At 46.1% G+C, this 25,970-nt stretch overlaps 1 protein-coding gene and 1 long non-coding RNA gene across 5 annotated transcripts in view; one reads left to right on the top strand and one right to left on the bottom strand.

Moving 5' to 3' along the window:
• Window positions 1-9,494: 9,494 nt before the first annotated feature.
• The window catches only part of Mobp (myelin associated oligodendrocyte basic protein), a 35,495-nt gene continuing 19,019 nt past the window's right edge, over window positions 9,495-25,970 (bottom strand). For 2 of the 4 annotated variants that reach the window (XM_052724386.1, XM_052724396.1), the window contains exons 3-4: window positions 22,868-23,077; window positions 22,407-22,686 (exon numbers count right to left, since the gene is read on the bottom strand). In XM_052724386.1, the coding sequence (XP_052580346.1) occupies window positions 22,407-22,686; window positions 22,868-23,073 (486 nt within the window). In that variant the 5' untranslated portion in view covers window positions 23,074-23,077. Of the gene's footprint in view, window positions 11,235-11,322; window positions 11,403-17,713; window positions 17,937-22,406; window positions 22,687-22,867; window positions 23,078-25,970 lie in introns of those variants that run through there. The other 2 variants (XR_008215068.1, XR_008215071.1) reach the window with 2 other exon arrangements.
• The window catches only part of LOC128101355 (uncharacterized), a 41,748-nt gene continuing 38,861 nt past the window's right edge, over window positions 23,084-25,970 (top strand). The window contains exon 1 of the long non-coding RNA XR_008215075.1: window positions 23,084-25,779. This is a non-coding gene — a long non-coding RNA (uncharacterized LOC128101355). The remainder of the gene's footprint in view (window positions 25,780-25,970) is intronic.

Genomic DNA, 25,970 nt, shown 5'->3' with positions numbered 1-25,970 from the left:
GAGGATAGGCAGTGGTAGCACACACCTTTAATCTTAGCATTCCAGAGGCAGAGATCTACCTGGATCTCTGTGAGTTCAAGGCCACATTGGAAACAACCAGGCATGGTGACTCACGCCTTTAATCCCAGGGAGTGAGCCTTTAATCCCAGGAAGTGATGGCAGATAGCAGAAAGGTTTATAAAGAGTGAAGACCAGGAACTAGAAGCATTTGGCTGGTTAAGTTTTCAGGCTTCTAGCAGCAGTTCAGCTGAGAGCCATTCAGATGAGGGCTCAGAAGCTTCCAGTCTGAGGAAACAGGATCAGCTGAGGAATTGCAAGGTGAGGTAGCTGTGGCTTGTTCTGCTACTCTGATCTTCCAGCGTTCACCCCAATAACTGGCCTCAGGTTTATTTTATTAATAAGACCCTTTAAGATTCCTGCTACATACGTCCTGATAATCATCCCACCTCATACCACTGTTCAGAGCTGGTAGGTATCTCAAAAACAAGGTCTGCCCGTGCCTTGGTTTTGCCTCCCGTGTTTCTGTCTGCGAGTGACCTCAGTCTCTGAGAGCAGCGTGTCTACCATCTGCACCCTCCCCTTTCTCCTCTGGAACAAGAACTTGGCTGTGGCTCAGGCTGTACCAACACTGCCATGCAGCCTGCATTTGCAAGCTGTGTGCCGTTTCTCTGGCCCCGTTAGCCAGAAAAGGAAAACAGTAAGTGTGTTTCCCCTCAAAGTCATTTTCATGTCCTCACGTCAGAGTCAAGACGAATTCTCACTCAGAAAGCTGGCTCTGTGAGGAAGCTTCCAATTGCCTCTTACTCCTGAAGAAGAGAAAAATCTCTCTATGACATGAGTACAATGATAAGTAGAAGTCAACCTTCATCCCTGGCATCAGCTCAGCCAAAGCAAGACACAATGGCCCAGTAGCACCGAAACTGTCAACACAAATACCAAAACAGCCCTGAAACCTCAGGGCAGAAGCTCCTGTGAACACCAGCAGTCACATAACTGAGAACATAGGGTTCAAACCGTCTTTCAGGACCACTCGGTAATATTTCCGAGATGGTTGCCCTTTGCGGGGAGGGGAGAACAGGTTTGGATTTTTTTTTTTTTTTTTTAATTCTAGGTCTCCTAGGAAACGTCTGAAGACTCCAATGTGAGCATCTCTGCCACTGTCATTGTTCAGAGAAGAGACTGGCCGGAGAGAGAGGAAGAGGAAGCCACTGGCTCAGGGGGCTCCAGCTATTCAAGACATGGCTGGAGGTTCCACCCCCACAGCTCGCTCTTCCCAGCATTCATCTGTTGCATCATGGAGTAAATCTGGCCTCAGTTCAGCTTCACAAAGGGTGTTGTGAAAGGATATATGCTACTCAGTGTTTCTAGGACTTGCATATTATGTGCTTCTATCAAAGTAGGTGAACTTGGCCTTCCAAGTTAACGTCTTCAATGGGGGGTGGGGAGGCAGCCGAACTTCAATATGAAACTGCAACCAGCGCTCCCTCTAGTGGCTGTTCATTCAGGTGTCGAGGTCTTTGGAAAACAGGCTTGAAACTGAGAAAGGCTACGTGGGAGAAGGGTGAGGAGGGGGCAGTGCTAAGTGGTCTAGTACTGAACCAGCTCCTAATGACTTCTACCCATAAATCAGAGTCTCTTAACCCTGGTCAGAGAAGCTTCTTTTACAGTAGATGGCGGTTAACACAGAGACCCATAGACTAGGCAAAGCGAAGAGTGAGAGACTCTGGAGAGTGTTCGGCTGTAACGTGGTATCGCCATCAGGCTCTGGGACCTCTGCAAGAGCAGAGGCAGTGGATAACGACAAGGAAACAATGTCACCTGGACGCAACAGGACAGCTGTAGATATGAGCTCACAATGATTGTGACAGCATGCACACTGTGCAAACCCCAGCCGATCAAACCCCAGCCTGGAAACGGGAAGCACCCCTAGATGAGGAGCTCTTGGCAATGAACGGGCTGCTGGAGAGGAAGAGTCAGTTTTCTGTGTGTGGGCCCTGGTAACTGACCACACTCCAGTGGGCACACATCCGAGAGTACGTGGGCAGTACCAACTGTGCTTGATGGGGGGGCACTAAATTGGGTGGGTAGGGAAGAGGGATGGATCTGGGAGGAAGCGGGAGGAGTGGGGAAGGGATGGACATAATCAAAGTACATTGTATGAAATCCTCGAAGAAGAAGGAAGAAAGAGAATGTCTGCTTTTATTACTGTTTAATGAGTCATGGTTTATGTGTGTAACTAGATGATTTTTATCCCCCTTACTCTATGAGTTTTAGAAATTCTGGGGAAAAGAATCTTTTCAGCTTAAGTGGAAAACAAAGCTTGTTTGTTGACACTTGCTTGGATGGGGCATCATGGTCAGTCATGCTAGTGTGTTTCTATGAGGCTGTTTCCGGGTCGGGTAAAAGTCTAAGTGTGGCCTGATATGACGGAGAGGTAAAGTGAGTGGAGAGAGCATAGGCCTCGTCCAATCAGTTTAGGGCCCACATCATGGGCAAAGGCTGACTGCCCTGCCTTGGGAGCAACTGAGACATATGGTGATATTTTATTTGTACTGAAATGTGATTTTATTTGTATGTTAATAAAGTTGCCTGGGGGTCAGAGCTAATAGCAAGCCATAGCAGAGCCTGGCGTTGGTGGCGCACGCCTTTAATCCCAGCTCTTGGGAGGCAGAGCTAGGTGGATCTCTGTGTGTTCAAGGATACAGCCAGCATGTAGACACACGCCTACTTTAATCTCAGTAACAACCATAGAAGACCTGGAGGTCTGTACAGACGGGCAGTGATGAGGAGGTCATGTGGTTGGGTTTACAACCAATGAGAAGGCAGAATAGAAAGTCAATAAAAAGCACAAACACACAGGAAGTAGGTCTCTTTCGGAGAGGTAGGACAATAGCAACAGTGAAGGGTAAGGTTTTTAGCTCTTAACTATTGCTCTGACCTCTTGGCTTTCATCTCTGTATTGGCTCTGTGTTTCTTATTTAATAAGACGGTTACATCTACAGAGACACTCGCTGTTGTTGGACTTTGTGTTAGTCAGTGTTCTATTGCTGTGAAGAAACCCCATGACCACGGCAACTCTTATAAAGAAAACATTTAATTGGAGTGGCTGGCTTTCAATTTCAGAGGTTCAGTCCATTATCATCATGGTGGGACATGGCAGCATGCAGGCAGAGGTGGTGCTGGAGAAGTAACTGAGAGTCCTACATCTTGCAGGCAACAGGAAGTGGTCTAAGACACTGGGCGGTATCTTGAGCATATATGAGACCTCATAGCCTGCCTCCACGGTGACACACTTCCTCCAACAAGGCCACACCTCCTAATAGTGCAACTCCCTTTGGGGGCCATTTTCTTTCAAACCACCACAGACTTAAAGCTTGTTTAGAGTTACAAGCTTACCAGCCTTTGGATTGGAACTGACACCAATAGGGTCTTCCTGGCCTCAGGCTCTTGGATTCTCGCAGAAGAAAATCTCTCCATCAGCTCTCATGTCCTGAGTCCTCAGCTTACAAGTATAGATCTTAGAATTTCTCAGCCTTCAGGCTCACAAGCCAGTTCTTTGTTTGTTTGGGATTTTGTTTTTGTTTTTGAGACCGTGTTTCTCTGTGTAACAGCCCTGGTTGTCCTAGGATTTGATCTGTAGACCAGACTGGCCTCAAACTCAGAAATCCACCTGCCTCTGCCCCCCAAGTGCTGGGATTAAAGGCGTGTGCCACCACTTCCTGGCACAAGCCAGTTCTTGATAATAAATATCTCTACACAAACAGATTGATTCTATATCCTGAGAAGCTTGACAAACACATTTGACTTCAAGGAGCTTGAAAAAAAAAAGTGGTAATCTGGGGACATTGCTCCTGCTAGCCCACAGTTGGTAGCAGTGTTGGGGCACAATAAGAAAGAAATCAGGGAAATGATACCTTTCAAAATAGCCTCAAAAAAAATCTGGGGAATGGAAAGATCTCCCATGCTCATGGATCAGCAGGATTAAGATTGTGAAAAAGACCATCTAACAAAAGCAATCTACAAATTCAATACAATCCCCACCAAAATCCCAACATAATTCTTCACAGACTTGAAAGGACAATTTTAAGCTTCATATGGAAACACGAAAAACCCAGGATAATCTAAAATAATCCTGAATAATAAAAGAATCACTTGAGGTATCACTAGCCCCAATTTCTGTACTATAGAGCTATAATAATAAAAAACAGCATGGTATTGGCCTAAAAACAGACACATTGGTTGATGGCGTCAAGTTGAAGACCCAGACATAATTCTACATACCAATGGACACCTAGTTTTTTTTACAACTACAACAAAAAAGCCAGAACTATACACTTGAGAAAATACAACATCTTCAGTAAATGGTGCTGGTCAAACTAGATGGCTGCATGTAGAAGAATGCAAAGAGATCTATACTTATCACCCTGCACAAAACAACTCCAAATTGATCAAGGACTTCATGTAAGACCAGATACCCTGAACCTGATTAAAGAGAAAGTGGGGAATAGGCCTGAACTCATTGACACAGGAAAAGACTTCCTGATCAGAATGCCAATAGCACAGACACTAAGAACAACAATCAATGAATGAGACCTCATGAAGCTGAAAAGCTTCCATATGGCAAAGGGCACCAACATTTGGACCAGTCAGAATGACCAAGATCAATAAAACAAATGACAGCTTGTGTAGGCAAGGATGTGGGTAAGGGGAACACTAATTTATTGCTGGTAGAAGTATAATTTGTACAGCCTCTGTGGAAATCATTCAGAAAACTGGTAATAGATCTACCTCAAGATCCAGCTATACCACTCTTGGGCATGTACTCAAAGGACCCTACATCCTACTACAGAGATACTTGCTCAACCATGTTTATAGCTGCTCTATTCATAATGGCCAGAAATTGGAAACAGCCTAGATGTACATTAACTGATGAATGGAAAATGAAAATGTAGCATGTTTACACAATGGAATATTACTCAGCTGTTAAGAAAAAATAGTTATGATGGAGCTAGGAAAAAAATCATCCTGAGTAAGGTAACCTAGACCCAAAAGGACAAACATTGTATGTTTTCTCTTACATTTAGATGTTAGCTTTTAAACTTCCTATATTTGAATAACCACAGAGTTTAGGTACCTAGGAAGGGACCAGGCAGAAGTAGAAGACTCCCAAGAATGGGAAGTGGAACCACAGTGTTACAGAGATAAGCAGGAAACTGGAAAAGGAGGATTAAATAGGGAGGGGGATGGGAGAGAAGGGTAAAGAGGGAATCTGGGGAGGGACAACTAATACCAAAGGCCATTTGTAATACCATATGGAAACCTACTACTGTAGAAGTTTCCTAAAATGTGTACATATATGAAAATAATTTAAATGGAACCACCAAATAATAGGTAAGATAATTCCCCAACTAGACATCTCACGCCACCAAGTAAAACCTCCAGAACTCAACAATTTGTTGTCATTAGCCAAAGAGGTCCCATGGAAATCCTCAAACATCACAGGCCATTGCCAAGGCTATTAGCTGCTTTTCACAACCTGATGATAAGGTTCTAATGCTGAAGACACCACTTGTTTATGTCATTGAACACAGAGAAGTTGAGCTGGTACCCACAGCAGGAGCTTCATCCCTACTGCCTAGTGTCCATGGTGCTGGAAGACTCTCTGCACACTATTGGAGGAGAAAGGTAGTCATCAGTGTCACCCAGCTGCAAGGGACCAGCCTGTAAGTGGCCACTGGTGTAACGGTGGCACCTGGTCTCCCTGGGTCTCGCTTTTCTCACTTCTGCAGCTTGGGGATTATTCAGGATCAACCAAGTTTGCATTTGTTTCTTCAAACACCAAGGATTTTTTTTTCCCCCATTGGAACGATTGCCAGTAATTTCACCAGTTTTATTCATAAACTTCCATGAAAAAATCTTTATTCAAGTCTGAAGACAGCACAGAATACATTCATTGATGACGAAAAACATTTAAAGGTAAATCAAAGACACTGAATTTAATTTCTTTTTTTTTTTCTCCTTTTTTTTTTCCAGAGCTGAGAACCGAACCCAGGGCCTTGCACTTGCTAGGCAAGCGCTCTACCACTGAGCTAAATCCCCAACCCCTGAATTTAATTTCTAATTATCTGATACGTTTGTAAATACCCTGGGTTTCTTTTGTTCTGTCTCTAGGAAAAGCCATGCAGGCTCGAATTCCAGCAAGCATGCATGCCACTATCCCCTTGATACAGACATCTTCAAGGTGCCTAACCACAAGAAGGATGTCACCTCACTCCCAAAGGAACAGGCATACAGCAGTGAACAATATCCAAGGTGAAACTTTCATCCTGTAAGTTGTTAGCTAATGTCACCCAAATGTGTACCCTTTCTTAAAGATGAAACAACCTGGTGTTGCTCTACCTGTGTGTTGAGAGATGGCAGCCATTTTACATTTCTATTGCATTGCTACTGAAGCTGATTGTATCATCTGCCTTCTTTCTCTCCTGCTGCCTTCCAGAGACAACCTCAAGAATTGGGACTGGAGAGATGGCTCAGTGTTAGGAGCACTGGCTGACCTTCCAGGGGAGGTGGGTTTGAGTTCTGGCACCCACATAATGGCTCACAACCATCTGTCCTCCACCTGCAGGGCATCTAGAGCCCTCTTCTGGCCTCTGTAGGTACTGCACACAAGTGGTCACAGCTATATATGCAGGCATCCCTCATATACATAAAATAAAAAAATCTTTAAAAACAAATTCAAAAGAATTGCATCATGACTAAGTAAGACAACATGTTGTCTTATGAAATAATAATTGGGTGTACCACAATAAACCTCGGGCACAAGTCAATGGAGGGGGGAAATGGTGTCAGTATGGTCTGTGCTGATGGGTTCTGCAGCTGGGCTGAGTGTGGGAAATACTCAGTTTATTCTATGGAAGCATTCATCTTAATTAAACACCAAATGATGCCCTATGGGGGAAGAAAGCAGTTGGTTGCAGTACGTGAAGTTCCTTTAAGAACCCATGAGCAAGTGTTCTCTATTTAGCCACACCTAGAGTCCTCCTGGCCTAGGGCTTCTTTTAGATGCTCACATCACACTTCATTGATCCTGTTGTCTCAAGGGAGACACCCCCAGCCATGGGACACCTCATCAGCCTCTCCAGGTGTCTGCTTGTGGCCAATATCCTCAGTTACCATTGCCCATCTTAGGACCCCAAAGTCACATGAACTCTGTGACTCTGCCCAACCTTGCCTTCTTCCAGCATCCAGGATCACAGGTTGATTCTGACTCTTTCCCTGCCCTGAGATATGAACTCAACTGTCCTTCACGGATAGAATCACTTCAGAATCCAGAGGCACAGGGCCCACAAACATCTTTGGTCCATGTTCCAAATAGAATTGTTCAAAAATACACAATAGTGCAAAGTATTGTAAGGACAGAGCAGATAAAACCTCTAAAACACATCCACAGATTTGAGTTAGAAGTGTGGACTTGTCATCCCAACACTCAGGAGGATGAGGCAGGAAGGTCATGAGTTCAAGGCCAGCCTAGACTATCAAGATTCTGGCTCAAAAGGAAAAATAAAAGGCTCCTGGATTCTGCTGGGCATTCCACGTCATCTGTCTTAGTCCCTTAGCCTCAACTTTAGTAAAGAAGTTTATTCGTCTAATTTTTTAACTTCTGAGCAGCTTTTTTCTCATTTTCTAGATTGTTAGGGACCATGAAACGTTGTCTCTCACCCCACCAAAGCATAGGTCCACATCCCAGTGTTGCCCACTGCCCCATCCCACCCACAGCTCATGACATATCCATGCTCAGCCATCCCGAAACTGGCTCCACAGCATCCGGTTCTACCAATCCTCAGGTCTCTGGCACTCTAACACCAACATCAGACAGGAAAGAAGCCCCAGTTTCTTAGGGAATCTCCCCAAAAGCAAAGAGCTCGGGGCTGGAGAAATGGTCCAGTGGTAAAGTACTTGCTGCCAAAAACGACCTGAGCTCGGTCCCCAGGGCTCACAGGGGAGGCGAGAATCAGCTCCTGCAAGTGGTCCTCTGACTGCCACGTGTGTGCGCGCACACACACACTCATACACATGATTGTGTTCACACTCACGCTCATACACACTCACACACCCATACATATGCTCATGTTCTCTCTCTCTCTCTCTCTCTGTAAATAAATGTATTTAATAACTTTAAAACTGAGAGCTTAGGACCTTGAGCACGAGATCAGCTAGCTTCTTGACTGATAACGACAGTTAAGGTAGAACAGCCAGGGTAATGATCTGTATGTGACCATTGTGTGAGAGCAGAGGAAGGGACTGTCAGCCGCAAGGGAGGAAACGGGCATGAGGGGTGGCTAAGGAGCAGGATGGCAAGGGGCCGAAGGAAGCCCAGGGTACCTGCTGTAGTTCATATGTGCATGGAAATACCACTCTGACACTCATTGCTTTGTGTGCTAACTTAAAAAGCTACAAAAAGACAAAAAAAAAAAAAAGAACAAAAGAATAACAGTAGAAAATGTAAAATAGAAACAAATACCATTTTCAAGTTTAAAAAAAATCCCAAGTTGAGACAGGCAGATATCTGTGAGCTGGAAGCCAACATGGTCCACTCAGGGAATTCTGGGCCAGCCAGGGCTATGTAGTGAGACCCTGTCAATAATAATTTTTAATCCCATGTCAAATTTTTCCACTGAAGCTCTACAAACTGAATTTATCTTATATATTCCATGTAGATTTTCTTTGGTAATAACATTATATATTAAATATACATAAAATAAATAAATACACTTATTTATTTTATGTGTACAAGTATCTTGTCTACACATATGTATGTATGCCCTGTCTGTACAGTGCCCATGGAGGTCAGAAGGGGACATCAGATGCCCAGGAGCACGGTTTTGAGTCACCATGTGGGTGCTGGGAACTGAACCTAGGTCCTCTGGAAGAGCAGCCAGTGCTCTAACCACTGAGCCATTTCTCCAGTCCGTGACTTTGTATATTAGAGGCCCACAGGTAAGTAGACTTGCTTTGCACCAGCCTGCACCAGTTCATAGTTAAATGATAGTAAAGTGTGGGACAGACAGTAGAGAGCAATGAACATCCTACCTGCGGGAGCCCATTGGGCAACCTCTTCCCATTCATACTGAGAAAATCATCACCGTGGGAACATTCACACTACGGGAATTAGCAAATGCTAACCCAGGGTTTCCTACCTGGAGACCCCAACAACTCCAGGCACATGCCTCAATTTCTCCCAAAACCTAAGATTAATTAACATCCAGGATAGTCTACCATATGCCAGACATTGTGGCTATGAATTCCTACTCAAGAAACTTATAAAGAACAGCTTTTGGAGTTTTATGTAATTTCTCTAGTATTTACTGGGGAATGTTCCTCAGAATCCATGTTAAACAGAAAAACAGTACATAATGATCACATCGCGCTTTGGCTATGATGCCCAAGGCACATTACGCTGTGACCCACCAGCTTGAAGGAATCTCCAGACAGTCTTGATCCACCCCCAGGTTTTATTTCAACAGAAGACAGACAAAATGTAGTAGTTTCTGGTTATTCACATTAATGGGCTAATATCCAATGCTGTGCATGGGTTAACAAGCGCTCTATGTCTTGGGGGTGATGTGGAGGGGAGGGTGAGATGAGCGAGCACTGGGGATGGAGTCCCCATGATGTTTCCTTAATGGGCTGGGGTGAGGCTCACCAGTGGGCTACTGTGCACTCTTATGTCACCCTAGTTCTTCCCAGCCCAGTTACTCTCGGGAAGGTGATAGCCTCAGGCAGCCCACCATTAGAACCTGTCTGTCAGAGAGGTTGTCACTTAAATGTTCATTTAGCACCAGAGTTTCTGCATGAAGTTGTTCTGCAGATAAATTCCCCTGCCTTCGCATTGGCACTTCTGGGGCCACATAGCACCCTCAGGTTAGGAAGTCGGGACCCTTCGGGGATCGTGGGACCATATTTGGCCTGCTTCTTCTTGCTGGGGCACAGCATTCTGAGGCGTCTCTTCCATCCTCCTTGCTGTCTTCCTCTCTCTCCAGCTCCACACCTTGAACATGGCCCCCATCCCTGCACTCCAATCCAAACTTTACCAGGTCTGGCTGTGAGGGTGCAACGGTGGCCTTTGGGGTCTTCGGGCATCTGCCTGTGCTTGGCCACCCCAGCTCCCAGCACAAAGCCATTCCTGATGCTCTTTGTGTCCCTACATTGAGTGTGCCTCCACCCAGTACTGTCCATTTTACATCCCTCCACATTCCCCAACATCCTGTTGTCCTCTCCTACTTACCTGGTCCCTAAAGGAAAATTTGAGAGCTGTATTCCAATTGGTTCCCTTTTTTCACAAGCCAAGGACTCTATCCCACACCCAAAATTGATTCAAAGCAAATGTTTGGTGTTTAAGATTTATATAACCATGGAAGCATCCCAGGTTGTTCACAAATTTCCCATTTACCCTCTCCAAACAAATGTATGTCCCCTAGTATTGTTAAACTATTTCTATGTAGCTTTTAGTCTGGGTTATTTCTTCAAGCCAGGAATTATTTCTTATACTTTTATTTCTGAGAGGATTCATTTTTAATATCTTTGTCTTTTGCTATCATTTTAAATTCTATTGCATTATAGAAAAAGTATGAGATTTTATGGCTTCTCCTTATTGAGCAATAACCAATATAGGATTGTGGGCTGTCGATATTTATACCTAGGATGTCATACTGGGTTTGCCGCCTTATGCTTGCCTTCTATAGTCCTGGCTCTGCTGTCTAGATTCACCTGCTTGATACAGTCTGCCTGACAGACTGGCTTTAGCTGATGTTTAGGACTTTATTTGCAAATATCCCCAAATTGATTCTCTCATTCCCTTATGGATAGAGAGTTTGGCTAATTGCATTCTAACTCCTCTCTTAACTACAAACCCATGATCTTTTAAACAAATTTGTGCATTTCCCTCTTCTCTAAAAGTGTGTAAGTGTTCTCCAGGATGGATGCCTAAAATTATAGTCACTTGATTAGAGGTTTTAAGATACCCTGCCTTGCTAGTGTCGCGGGGTACAGTGGTATGATGACATGTACCATAACAATGTATAAATTCCCATCAGTAGCATCTAGGACTTTCCTCACGTCATTGCCAGCGCTTGACAATTTCTTTTTTATATTTGCCGTTTGGATAGTTGTGCATCACAAACTTGTTTTGCATATCCCTGAAGACACACACATCTTCAGATAGAGGGACCTGAGTTCTGGGCAGAATAAACAGACATAAATCTGTACTTAGTGACATTACAGTGGAAGTTCAGACCAAATAAACAAAGGGAAACAGAATCTTACCATGGAGAGCCAAGAAGATGGATGGCAGATCTCTCATTGGCAGTTACAGAGGGAGGTGATGGAATGGCATCGCCACAGTGCTGAGGGGAGAGAAAAACTGTCAACTACAACGCTAAGCAGGGGTGTTCAATCCCCAGCTCTTCCCGCAGCTGCACCCCTGCATTTCCCATGGGCTGCCTTCATTCTTCAGAAGCAGGTACTCCATTCTCATGAAAGGGATGGACATGTCTGTGGAGGAAGACAAACACCTGAACCCCATGACCTACATATAGCTTGTATGTTTCTGATTCTTACATCTGAGCTTCCTGAGAGGAAGCCTTTTCTGAGATATAAACCAAAGAAGAGATGTCAAGTAAAACTCAGAGAAAATAAGAGGAAAACAGTACAACTTAAGAGGTTATAAATAGAGCTGGCAAGATGGCTCGGTCTGTCAACCTGAGTTTGATCTTGGGTCCCATGTGATAAAGGAGAAAACTACCGCCTAAAAGTTGTCCCCTGACCTACACACATGCATACACAAACAAGTTCCAGCTGGATTAGATACACTTTTTTAGTTTACTGACTGGAATTGTAAGCTTGGTAGAGGGCAGGTGGACTGTGTAGCTCACCCAATGTGAAAAATAAAAAGAGGGGCAGCCACCGGAGAACAATGTACCAAAGCATTGTCCCTCAGAGAATGAGTTTGGTAGACCTACCTGCCAGCAACTTCCCACCCAGGAAATAGAGGGACTCGATTTCTCTGTGTGCATTCCCACCCTGAGCACAGAAACCACACAGGCCCCCATGCCCTGGTCTTGCACACACATGCTCTGTTTATTGGGGTAAAAGACAACACAGTCCGTGGGAACGACAGGATTGCAGGGCTGGGGACTTTCTGGAAGTTTCTGTAACCTGAGTTTGTCATTGAACAGGTAAATGACTCAAACGCCACAGGCTGGGCTGTTGGGACGACACCACTGGTTAGTGTCAGATTTAGAGAAAGCCTGGATCTGCTAACTCTGAAGTCACCTCCATTCCCTCGGACACAGCATCGCAATTTCCGTGATGTCCCTCGGGAAGTCAGTCACCATTTGGACACGCTAAACCTTAGAGTCTAAGCTCTTCCTTGGCATACCCAGCAGCACTGTGGGACAGGCAAGACGGTTGTCACCAGTCTCCTTCTGCCAGTCAAGAAAGTGACGGGTTAAGGGCTGTGCAAAGTCCTGCTGCGTCCCAGCTTCATTTCCCTTGATGGGATAACATATCTTGATTGCAGAAAGAAAGAGAGAAAGAAAGGAAGGAAGGAAGGAAGGAAGGAAGGAAGAAAGAAGAAAGAAAGAAAGAAAGAAAGAAAGAAAGAAAGAAAGAAAGAAAGAAAGAAAGAAAAAGAAGGGAGGGAGGCAGGAAAGAAGGAAGGAAGGAAGGAAGGAAGGAGAAAACCTTAGGGGAGAAAAGGCTTATTTTGCTCACAATTCCAGGCTATAGTCCATTACTGCAGTAGCTGGAGTCAGCTGGTCACACCACACACCCAGTCAGGAGCAGAGAGAAATGAATGCAGGCATGCTTAGTGCTCAGTCAGCTTTCTCCACTCTGATAGCATCCAGAGCCCCAAATCCAGGAATGGTGCCCGCCACTTTCATTAAGGAATTCCCCACAGACATGCCCGCAGCCCAACCTGACCCTGGAGACTCTGCCATGTCAAGCTGACAGTCCTCGGAACATTTAAATTATTGTTTCACTAGCCAACATGGGCCCCATTGACCAATGACATGGTAGTGAGTAGACCTTGCTATGAACTTGAGGGCGGATGCTTCTAGTCTGTCTTTTAGATATAGTATAACAGTGTTTAGGCTCTAGGTTGGTTCCAAGACAGATGGGCTCCTGTAAACTATGAGTGAAAATAGAAATCGGTTCACCCCTGAAAGACTTTAAATAGGAGCCTGACATCTTGAGACGAAATGAATTACATATTTATGAATAAAATCATACACACAAGCCTGATTTTGTTTTTAGTCATTTAAGAATACTGCCCTGGGCTAAACAAGCCGCCCACCTCTTTCCCTGCATGAAAAAGTCACTCTGTGTGACTCTCCTACAGCATCATTGTCTCCATGGAGGCCTAAGCCATCAAAAAAGCAGCTGCCTTGGCCACTTCCCAAGCTTTGCTGGAGGATAAACGTGCAGGAAAGGTGTCTTTCGTTTTCACAGAGACTTGGGGAGGCGACGAAATGAACTGTGGGATAAACAGCATCTTACGTGGCCCTGTGGCCCAGAACCTCACGGGAGGAGAGGACTGACTTCCGCAAGTTGTCCTCTGACCTCCACAAGTGCACCGTGGCATGTGAACAAACACCAAATAAATAAATCATTTTTAAAAATAAAACATTAAATTCATTCAAAAAAAGGGGAGAGATTAGGATAGGTCTCACAGAGGTGATTTGGAATCAGTTCTTCATAGTCCTCCCCTCCGCTGTCGTTTCTCCTGTCCCTAACCTGTCCTTGACACCACCACATCACCACATCACCACATCACCACACCACATCACCACATCACCACATCACCACACCACATCACCACATCACCACACCACCACACCACATCACCACACCACATCACCACATCACCACATCACCACACCACCACACCACACCACCACCACACTACCACATCACCACACCACACCACACCACACCACCACACCACACCACACCACACCATACCACCACACTACCACACCACACCACACCACACCACCACACCACACCACACCACCACACCACACTACCACACCACACCACACCACACCACACCACCACACCACCACCATCACCACCACCATCACCACCACCACTACCACACCACCACCTCACACTACTACTTCTCACCACTACCACCACACCACCATCACCACTACCACCATCACCACCACCACCATCACCACCACCACCTCACACCACCACCATCACCACCACCACTCCGTGTGAACTAGCTGCCTCGTGTCCTACATAAGACACACAGGAAAGCAACACCTTAGACAAGGGCCACCCCACCCCCACCACTGAACTCAAGAACTCACTGTAATCTGCAATTCTCCTCTCCTCTTTCCCTTTCCAGTTAAAAGGCCCCTTTATTCATGGACGTTCCCCTCACTGGTGTCCCAAAGCTCCCTTCCCACCTCCTAGGTTCTCAGCTCCATCAGCTAATTGTCCCATGCCTCTTTGTCACACACTCTGCCAACTCTTACCCAAGAGCATTTCTTTTTTGTTTTTGTTTTTGTTTTTTGTTTTTTTAGGGGGGCAAGGTTATGGTTTTTCAAGACAGGGTTTCTCTGTGTAGCCCTGGATGTCCTGGAACTCACTCTGTAGCCCAGGCTGGCCTCAAACTCTCAGAGACCCACCTGCCTCTACCTCCTGAGTTCTGGGATTAAAGGTGTGCACCCCCACTGCCCCCATGAGCATTTCAATATACTCAAACAGGTCCTGAGTTAACAACCCATACCCTGCTAGTCCTCGACTTCCTTCAATGCCAAGCTGAGGGCATTGTGTTTACATTCATGAATTCTTGCTCTTCATTTCCCATTTTCTCTACGCAGAGGGGCCATGCAAAGGTCACCAGTAATTCCTTGTGAACTACAATAGATGTCTCGGATTCCTCAAAAGGATTCAGACTTTTGGAAATTATTTTTAAAACTGTTTTTTAAAAACAAATAAACATTCTTTCAGTCAACAAGTATTTATTGAATTCTTATTAGTGCCAGATAACTGAAGACAGCATAAATCAGTCCTGGCAATCATGGGATTTGCATTAGCCAAGGCATTGTGCAAGAATGAAACAATAAATAAGTGAGCAGGATGATTCCAGAAGACTACAACCAAAATTAGCGTTACAGAGTCAGGTGCCATGGAAGAATCTCTGAGATGATATTTGAGCTGAGGGCATGTGCTCGCGAACCGTGGGCCAAAGCATGACAGGCTCTGGGGAGCAAGCACACGGCCCCATGATGAGCACAAGCCCCGAAGACAGACGCCGCATTTGTTCACATGTACACAGAAGAGACAGAAAGAAGAAACCATGTGGTCTTGCTGGGTAGGGAATGGGCTTCTGAATCATGGGCAGGATTGGTCCAGCCTGGAAGGACCATGAGTCTGGTTCTCTTTCATTTTCTTTTTCTTTTTCCATTTTCATGTGTATGTGTGATGTGCATGTGCTTGTGTTTATATGTGTGTGGGCACACGTGCACAGAGGTGCGTGTGCCTGGAGTCCCTGAGGCTGATGTTGGGAGTCAACCTCTATCTTCTACCATATTCACTGAGGCAGGGTTTCTCAATCAATCCCAGAGCTCACTGATATGGCTAGTCTTGCTAGGTAGTTGCCCTGGGGATCTCCTGTGTCCACCTCCTGAGGCTGGATTTAGAGGTGGGTTGCCAGGCCACCCGGCATCTATGTGGGTCATGGGATCTAAACTCCAGTCCTTGTGTTTGCATGGCAAGCATTTCTAACCACTGAGTCATCCCCCACGCCCTGAGCCTGGCTTCTTCATGAGTAGAGACATGGCCTCCTTCCTCCTAAGTGGAAAAGTGTTGGGAGGGACAAGGAGTAACAAGGGTGAACATCTACTGCCTGCAGCTGTCTCTCTCTGGTTCTAGCATTTGGAGTCTATAACTTATCTAAGTGTGGGCTTAGAACACTGAAACTGTTTCTGGGGCAGACCCAGAGGGAGCCTGACTAGAGACGGATCTCCAGTTCCTCTCCTTCCACCCCCCCTCAGTCTGGGCTGAGTAGGGAAAGTGGCCCAAACAGAGCACCTACATGGCCTCTGATGGGAACGCAGTAGAACCCTGAGTTTAGGCCAGGTCTCTGAAGTGGTGTGTGTACCAGTGTGGACTTTCATGGTGAGCTTCTGTGGATGAGGTCTTCAGGGAGACAAGAATTAACTTGGGACTTCGAGGGGTCCTCTAGTATTTACACTTGGGCAAGAAAAGGAGAGCTGGCAAATGTTCTCCCCAAGCTAATCCCCGTGCTCACCTGTCCACTAGAGTCCAAGGCTCTTCCATCTGGCCCAGTCTCTGTCCTCACAGCAAGTGAGGATGGGGTTAAGGGTCCAGAACAAGAACCCACACTCAGGGCCATTCTTTCCCAGAAGTCTGAGGCTACAGATCTTGGGGACAAACACAAGCAGAGATGGAAAGTTAACTGCCAGCCTTTTCAGCCTGTACAGTTGAGCCCAGAGACTCTCATCCAGGAGTGGCCTCATCCAGGAATGGCCTTGTACTCAAGAAGTCTTGGATTACTAGCCCCCTACTCCCCAACACACATGCACTTTACTCCCCTTCCAGAAGATCAAGTTCCTTTCCCGTTCTCTTGATCTCTCTTTACCACAGACATAGATACAGAGGGCCAGCCAGGGAAAGCCTTAGGGCACCAGGCCTCCTATCTCCCCAGGAATTGGGGGAATTCTGATTGGGAAACAGAAACTTTCCCAACTCTCTTTCTAGACCTACGCAACTGCCTAGGGACATCTAATCAGGTCCAGGATCCCTCACAGCGGGGAACAGGATGGGACAACAGGGCTGACGCCATATGATCTTTCCAAGTTTTATAATTTGAAAGCAGTTGGAGCTGTGCTGGTGAATCTTTACAGGTGACAGAGCCATGTAGAAGACACAGAACTATCCAGGTGAGCGCTAACTGTCCAGGTGACAGAGCCATGTAGAAGACACAGAACTATCCAGTGAGTGCTAACTGTACAGGTGACAGAGCCATAATACAGAACTATCCGGATGAGTGTTAACTGTACAGGTGACAAGATTTCAAAAGCAGTGCTTTAAAGGAGTTGTTCTCACCCAGACAGGGACAGGAGTTGATGCTCTCAAAGCCCTGTGTGAGGCTGGAGACAGGCCTGCAGAGGGGACAGAGGCTGCTGCTCCTAATCTTTTCTCTGTTTCTTGTACAAGTTAGCTACATCTGACATGGGAATTAAACACAACTCCTTTTGTCTAGGAACATCTCAGCACTTAAGGATCATACAACAATTAGTATCTTACTCTGAAAATCACACAGACCTTCACCAGCGTCCACTCTGGCTCTAGCTGCTAAGGAAGGGGGTTCTCTAAACAGAGAGCAAATGGCATGGGAAGAAGAGGGGCCCAGGCAGAGAAGTAGGAATAGAAAGGTTTAAGGATCAAGAGCCAGGTTCAGCCGCCAGATGCAGGGGGAGAGGGAAGAGAAAGCAGGAGGAATCTGTGTGGATTCGCTCTGCAGACCTTTGCCAAAGACCCTGGAGGCCCGTGCACTGCCAGAGAGAAAAGGATTGCAGATGAAACCAAAAGACCCCTTTCCTGAGCTCTGGAGCCCAAGGGGTCCTTTCAGGACTCAGTGACTGGAGTGTGGTACAAAGAGGCCCCTCCTCACCTCCAGGCAGGCTGCCCTGAGGCTCCCATACCGTGAGGACTGAGGGCATCTGTAGCTGTCACATCAGCAGGTGTCTGACCCTGCATCATACTTGAGGCCAGGTAACTTGTCTGAGGGCAGATGGGTTGCGAAGTAGTAAGTCCACAGGCGGAGGCTGTCCATTCACAGGAAATCCCTTCTCTGTCACTTTTTTCTTGGGGTTGACCTGCTCCTCCTTTTCAATCTGATTTACAAAGAGAAAAAGAAAGTTTCACAAACTGGTAAGTGGTAATGTGTACTTCCTATATGGTCTTTAATACAACTGTGACTTCATGGACCTTTCTAAAGGATGTATTTATTTTTATTTTGGGGTGTGTGTGTGTGTGTGTGTGTGTGTGTGTGTGTGTGTGTGTACCACATTCATGCAGTTCCCATAGACGCCAGCAGAGGGCACTGGAACTGAAGTTACAGTTTTGAGCCCCCATGTGGGATGCTGGGAACTGAACTCAGGTCCTCCAAGAGCAAGAAGGGCATTTAACCACTGAGACCTGAGTAAAAACTTGTGACTTTATTTTTCTCCTCAGAAATCCAGCTTTAGAACCTCTCTCTGGTTTCTCAACTCTTGTAGTCTCTCGTCAAAATGGACACAATTTTTTTTTCTGGATTGAGCCTAGGAAATATATATTTTTTAAGTCCACCTGTCTCTATGCATAATAATAATTTTTGGTTTTCTGGCCACTCGTTGTAAGCAAATTTGCAACACAGAACACAATAGCAGTGACAATACATTCTACCCTAGAACAGAAACAAAAACATTTTACAACTTGTGATGACTGAGCTTCGCTGTCAACTTGCCTGGATTTAAGAGAAGCCAAGGAAATGCACCTCTGTGTCTAAGGAGGTGTTCCCACAAAGGTTTAAACGAGAAGGCTCAGCCTGAATGTGGGGGGCACCAGCTCATGGGCTGGGGCCCTGGGACTGAATGTGAAGGAGAAAGTAACTGAGCACCAGCACTCATCTCTCTCCGCTTCCTGACTGACGATGCAATGTGACCAGCCACCTCATGCTCTTGGCACCATACCTTGACACACGATGGACTGTGTCCCTTCAAACTGTGAGTCAAAATGAACCTTCTTAATGTCGCTTTCCCAGTTATCTCATCACAGCAATGAAAACAGTAACTGATACCACGGACTTAGATGTAAATGTGTGCACATATGTGTAGAGTATATGAACTCAGTTATAAAATTCTGACCAGGTTGGTGTGTCCCTAATTTGATAGGAATGAACTACGTTCAAAAAGATAAACAACATTTAATAAATTGATTACAAGTATGTGGCCCCAGACAAGCACTGGTCGCAAGTTTATCTAAAAGCTTGGACTCAAACCTGATGCTGAAGTCCTTCACCTTGAGCTGTGTCAGACTGTGAGGTATATCATTTGGTCTCAGTCACTAACATCAGCCAAACCCTGAGCTAGGCTCTGGAGAGAAGAGTATAAGATTGCCTGAGTCTGACTACACACAGTCTTGCAAGGGATACATAGAGGTAAACAAATCCATGCATGAGGATAGGTGTGTCAAGAGAGCCCAGCAGAGGACAGACGTCTGCTCAGCAGGAAGTGTGAGGGGTCATGAGACAAAGGGCTGTGCCAGGGCTCCTCACCACTGATGATACTGGCAACTCCCTAGATTCAAAAGAGGAACACTCTGCCTCCAGGAGATCCCGGACACATCATTTGAAGATTAGAGGGTGGTGGCCCACGAGAGTCAATCCTCGTGTAAAATGCCCCCATCTTGCTCTGGTGTAGCTTTCAAAGTTTAAAGTTACAAAGATTTCCCACAGAGCAGAGCAGAAGAAACAAACAGCTCAGGACCATGGGGGTTGGGGAAGCACGTGCCCTAAATCCACTCACGGAAGGTCTGCACAGCAGTGTGGGCTCCCTCCAAGAACAGGCTGCCTCTAAATGCATCTCAGAGTTGAATTCATCACATAAACTGAGTCCAAGCACTCCAGTGCGTGTCTCTCATTGAATAACAGGGTGATGTCATTATCTAATGATTGGCAATTGCTGCCGCAGAAAGTCTAGCAGGGATTAGAACTTCTGTCAGTAATCCAAAGCATGTCTGAGGCCATTCTTGACAATAAACCTTGAAGATACCAAGCCATACCTCAAAATGTGTTTTCAGCACAGAGAACAGGTCAAAACATACACACCTAGGTATACAGATTGAAACAAAAAATGCACTGGGCAGTGGTGGCGCACACCTTTAATCCCAGCACTTGGGAGGCAGAGACAGGCAGATCTCAGTGAGTTTGAGGCCAGCCTGGGCTACAGAGTGAGTTCTAGGACAGAACTAAACAAAGAAAACTTGTCTAAAAAAAAATTAAAAATGCACAACTGTCTGTACTGAAGGACATGATTATGATGTATAAAATCCAGACTCTACCCAAAAAAAAGCTAGAATAAGTAAAATCACAATATATAAGATCAATGTGCAAAAGTAAATTATCTTCAATAGTAATAATGAACAGTGGAAATTGAAGTTACAAAAAGGTACTTTTTAATTTTGTGGCCTGATTTCTCTGGGCTGTGGATCTGATCTCAGAGAGTGACAGTGTCTTTCAGTGGCAGCTCTGTAATCTTAGGATCCTGACATTAAGGATTCTGAAAACTAAGCCCATTCATTTCTAAAACCAAATTATTCTCTGGTTTCTGCAAAAGACCTATTCAAAAGAGTTATTGTAGATCCAAAAAGTCCTTTGTCTAAATTGTTTGACCTCTCCACACAATACCTCAGGAACAGCATCCTATCTGAAAGCATGTTGGCTCTTTAACCCTTTTCAAAGGTCTGCCCTAGCTGCACTGATGGACTGTAAGTTCTTCCCTGTTAATGTGCCTCCTACGCCCCCGATTTGAAATAGTCAATCAGGTCAATAAAGGAAATAAACAGTGCAGTGGTTAAATATCTGTTCTGGTGCACTGCCTCAGGACCTCTGAGATCAGAGAAGAGAAAATGAGTGTTGCAGGTGGGGCTCAGAGGGAGCGTGAGAGCCACAGGACACTGGGGACCTGGTCCTGTCCAGGGTGGGAGAGCACAGTCTGTGGAGACACCTTGGCTGATGTCTCTGAGTTTGGTGAATATGGTGAGCGAGGCTGGGTCCAAACAAACCTGTGTCTGAGATGGAGTTTATTCTCTTCTTTTCCACTCCAGCTTGGACTCCAACCACTCAAAATGCCATCACCTGACTTTCCATGAAGGACTGCCTCTTCTCTATAAATCAACGTCCTGGGCTCCCTACGTTCTCTGTGTATCAGAAGTCAGTCGGCTGAACCAACCATTTACTGCAGTCCCTTGGAGGGATTTAGTGACCAGTCAACCTGGATTCACCTCTCTGCTAAGGTGTTAGTGAGCCGTAGCCAGTTAGTGCCCTTGCTAGGTAAATCATTTGACCTGGCCCCTCACCAATGCTTTCATTTGGGGGTATCACAAACATGGCAGCTGCCACAGATGATGTGGGTCACTTATTTAGGGATATTTAAATCAGGCTTGTTTGCTGCATCTGAAGATGAAGACACCCCCAAGATTCACTGGTGACCCTTGAATGAGATTCTCAGGGGGCTTCTGGAATGCTGCTCAGGGGCTGAGCAGCAGAGTGGAGAGGGGGTAGTCACAGCTAGTGCTCACTACTGACTCACCAAACAAACCTACTTCCAAATATTAAACTGTTGTCGGCCATGGGGTGGGGGTGGGGGGCAGAGATGGGGAATAGAGAAGTTTCTGTCTTCCCTCAGTTTTGCTGTAGACCTAAAACTGTACCAAAAAATAAAGTCTGGAGAGAAGAGGAGAGAAGGAGGAGGAAGAGGGGTGGTGACTGCCAGGCATGTCATAATCCAACCATATGGGGCTCTAAAGCAGTAGGATCTTAGTGGGTTTACAGAGTAAGTGCTGGGCTAGCCAGGTGTGAGACCCTGACTCAAAAAGAAGACAAGAAACTGGTCCACCTGAGGCAGAGCAGATGGACAGATGCCTCTCTGGCCATCCTCCAGTTTGCCCACTCACAAGTTTCTGTGACGCCTCAGACTCCCATGACCAGCTGGTACATCTCTGTTTGGGGCTCCCATAGGCCATGTACATCCTGACTATGGCAGTATTGGAGTGTTTACTCTGTACACCATGACCAGCTAGTCTCTTCCTTGGTACTCAGAAGTCACAAATTACATTCCTCTCCCCGGTACAGCATATAAAACCTTACAGACAGGCAGTACACTTTGCTGAGTGACTGACCGAGTGAACGAATGGGTGGCATTGCCACTAAGGCTAATACATGATGGAATGTGTCAGGAGGGTGAGCGGGCCCTCTCCTTTCACACATGCACAGATATGGCTCCTGGGTATCACCTCTCCTCCTCTCTGAGGCACGGGAAGGGGAAGGGCTGACTCATATGTCAGCCTGCCACTGTGGTCAACAGAATGAGCTGGTAAGTAAGTGGCCTGCAGTCCTGTGGGATGGCACAAACGCAGCCTTCTGAAGTGTGGACAGTAACATCTGGGAGGAAAACAGAAGCCACGCCAGGTGTTTCAAACAGAGGGGGTTTAATGAAGGGAGTGGATTACACAGGCTTGGCACTGTGGAGAGATCCCCCATGTTAGTACTTGCAGAGAGCCGCTACTGACCTTAGGCTAGGGGGGACAAAAGGCAAGAGATGGTGTTACCAGAACCTAGGAGCTCTGGTGGGAGACCCCCCACGGCTGGCGCCTGGCCCTCTGAGGGGGCTGCTGCGTGCCGGTTGCTTGGACTTCTGAGGGGCCTTCTGCTTGGCTGGTGGTGGTCGGACCTCTGGGCGGGGACGCGGCTGGCGCTCAGTCCTCGAAGGGGACCTTGGCTTGGCTGGCCTCGGAGGGGACTTTGGCTTGGCTGGCGGCGCTCTGACCACCACGGGGGACGCAGCTGGCTGGTGCTTTGGCCTCTGAGGGGACGTGGCACGGCGGCTGGTGCAGAGAGGGCCAAAAGAAGCTGGAGGCTGCAGCCCGGGCTCTGCTGGCAGGAGCTGGAGACAGCAGGAAAGCCCCGCCCGCCCGCCCGCCCTCTGCTTGCCCTCCTGCCTTCCTAACAGAGAGCTGACAGTCACAGGGGAACGTGGCGCAGACCTGGCCCAGAGCCCGCGCTCACCTGGTCTTCTGGCAGGCGCAGCAGATCCAGTCCTCCTCCTTCTTCTGGTAGAAGCAGCCGCTCTTGCAGATGCTGTACTTGCGGTCCACGATCTCACGCTTGGAGTTGAGGAAGGTGAAGGGTGGGCAACAGTGGATGCTGAAGTGCTCCGAGAACTTCTGGTTCTTGGAGAGCCTGGGGCCCTCCTTGGCCATTTTCTGACTCATCTCACTGGAAACCATCGACGAGGGGGTGGGAGAAGACACAAAACAGCAGGTCAGAGCGGGCCCTTTGCCTTCAAGTCCACATTCCACATTGCTTTGTGGAACAAAGATACAGAGCTCTGGTGAGGGCGTTTAATAACGCTTATCTGTGTGTTTCTCTCTCTCTCTCTCTCTCTCTCTCTCTCTCTCTCTCTCTCTCTCTCTCTCTCTCTCTCTGTGTGTGTGTGTGTGTGTGCGTGTGTGTGTATGTTTTTATGGTGATGTGCATGTGTATGTGGGTGCTTGTGTACAAGCACGTGGAGGCCTGAAGACACCCTCAGGTATTGTCCTCAAGGGCCATTCATCTATGTTTTTTATTTATTTCCTTCCTTCCTCCTTTCCTTCCTTCCTTCATTTATTTATATTTGAGATAGGGTTTCTTTCTAGTCTAGAACTCATGAAGTAGGCTAGGCTGGCTCCTGGGGAGCCCAAGGATCCGCCTGTCTCTGCCTCCCCAGCCCTGGAATTACAAGCATGCCCCATCATGCCATGTTCTTTAAGTCTGTATTCTGGGAATTGAACTCAGATCCTCACACTTGCAAAACAGGCACTATACGGACTGAGCCATCTTTCCAGCCCTTGATACAATTAATAAAATACAGCAATGAAAAGAACATCTTGCTGGGTGATGGTGGCACATGCTTTTAATCTCAGCATTCAGGAGGAGGAGGCGGGCACTTCGAGGCCAGCCTGGTGTACAGAGTGAGTTCTAGAACATCCAGAGCTACACAAAGAAGCCTGTCTAAAAAACAAACAAACAAACAAAACAAAAAAAAAAAAAACATCAGCTAGATCAACATATGGCTCTCAAAGCACAACCCTGAACAAAAGAAACCAGAAAGGCTGCCTTTCTCTTTATACGGGGTCACAAAATAAGCAAAACTGACCTGTGGCACCAGGAAGCAGAAGCATGGCTGCATGTGAGATTCGCAGGGCTGAAAACCTTCTTTGCAGGAAGGAGACACTAACACAGGAATACTAATAGTACTAACACAGCACACGGGAGCTCAGACGACCTCATCAAGAGTTGACAAGGATACACACAGGTAGTGGACCTGTGCTGGACACTGGAAACATGCCAGGTCTCAGCACACTCAAGGTCTCACACACACACACACACACACACACACACACACACACACACACACACTATAATACATAACTCCAGTACCAGGAGGTATAGAAAAAAGAATCAAGACTTCAAGGTCATCTTTGACAGAATAGGAAGTTCAAGGCCTGGGATATGAGAGATCCTGTCTTGAACTAAAATCAAACAAAACCAGTAATTGTGCAGTAAGATTGCTCAGTAGTTAGAACCCTTGGCAAGTAAGTCTGATGACCTTGTGTTCGATCCCAAGAAACCACAGTAGAGACTTTCAGAAGTTGCCCTGTGTTTCTGTCTCAAAAAAAGGTTTTAAGCCAGGCATGGCGGTGCACACCTATCACATTATCATATGTAAAGTACAGGCGAAACAGAAGCACACCATAGCTTTGTACAGCAATTCACACCATGACAACAGAACATCAAAAAACCTGTATTGGAACCTAGAAAACCTGGATAAATGAAAATAATGAACTCTGAGAGTCTTACTTCACAGTGAACCGCCATAAACCTCTGAACACTTATCCCTGGAGGATATTTATGTGTAAAGACACAGTGAAGGGCTGGAGGGATGGCTCTTCACTTAAGATCACTGGCTGCTCTTCTAGAGGACCCAGGTCCAATTCCCAGCACCCATGGCACCTCACAACCATCTGCAACTCCAGTTTCAGGAGATCTGATGCCCTCTTCTGACTTCTACAGGCACCAGGCACACATATGGTAATAGACATACATGTAGGCAAAAAACCCATACCCATAAGAAACAAATTTTAAGTAATTTTTAAAAATTAAAAAATACACAGTTAAGAGAAAGGAATTTATACACTACAGTTGGGCGTTATTACTTTTTAGTTTAATGTCATAGACACAATGTTACCTGCAGTATTTTCTTAATGTTTTATAAAACCTGTAGTACTTGCAAACTTATAAACCCACTTATAGTTTATATCATATATCCGAGGAATCATTTTTGCTTTTTCATGTGTATGTGGCATGCATGAGTGTATTCGTGGTTTTGTGGGGGGGGGGGTGTGCATGTGTGTATGCATAATTTTGTGTGTGCATGCATGCACACACACATGTGGAGGCCCAAGGGTGATGTCAGGACTCATCCCCCACACTTCTCCACCTTATTCACTGAGGCAGGCTCACTCAGTCAAACCCAGAACTTGCAGGTGATGGCTAGCATTGCTAGCCAGCTCTGGGGTCCCCTGCCTCTGCCGTTCATGACTGGAACTACAGGTGGGCCTCCACACTAACCCGGCATTTACATGGGTTCTGGGGATTTGAACTCCGGCCCTCTTCTTATGGAAAAGCACTTTGAGCACCGAGCATCTCCCCTCCTCTTCTGAGTGAACTTGTAAGTTCCACACTTCACTTCTCTTCGTCAGGGAGCTCTTTGCTTTCCCCAGTCCATCAGTTTCCATGCAGACTTACTATTTCCTTTGATTTTTCTTTAGGTTTGTTTGACTCGGAAGCATCCCATGTCGGCCTTAGCAAGGACAGCTCCAACTGGACACCACAAAGTTCACGGTCAGCTTTTCAGCTTCACTTCTTTTTCAATATGGGTGAGTTCTTAAGTTTATCAACGATTTTTTAATCCGTTGTCAAATTTCCAAACATATAAAGTATTTTTGTTATGTTGCTGTCTGATCTCAACACATCAGCCAAGAAGAGTAACCATATGATCAGCTCTTTGATGCTGGCCCAGTGTGTATTTAGTATTTGTTAAGAGTTCCATATTTGATTTAAAACATTG

Source organism: Peromyscus californicus, unplaced genomic scaffold, assembly GCF_007827085.1.
Source record: "Peromyscus californicus insignis strain IS unplaced genomic scaffold, ASM782708v3 Scaffold_11__1_contigs__length_118956290, whole genome shotgun sequence".
In the NCBI taxonomy this organism is placed as follows: domain Eukaryota; kingdom Metazoa; phylum Chordata; class Mammalia; order Rodentia; family Cricetidae; genus Peromyscus; species Peromyscus californicus.
The sequence above is the reverse complement of the archived record's forward strand: the minus strand, read 5'-3'. Positions and strand labels throughout refer to the sequence as shown.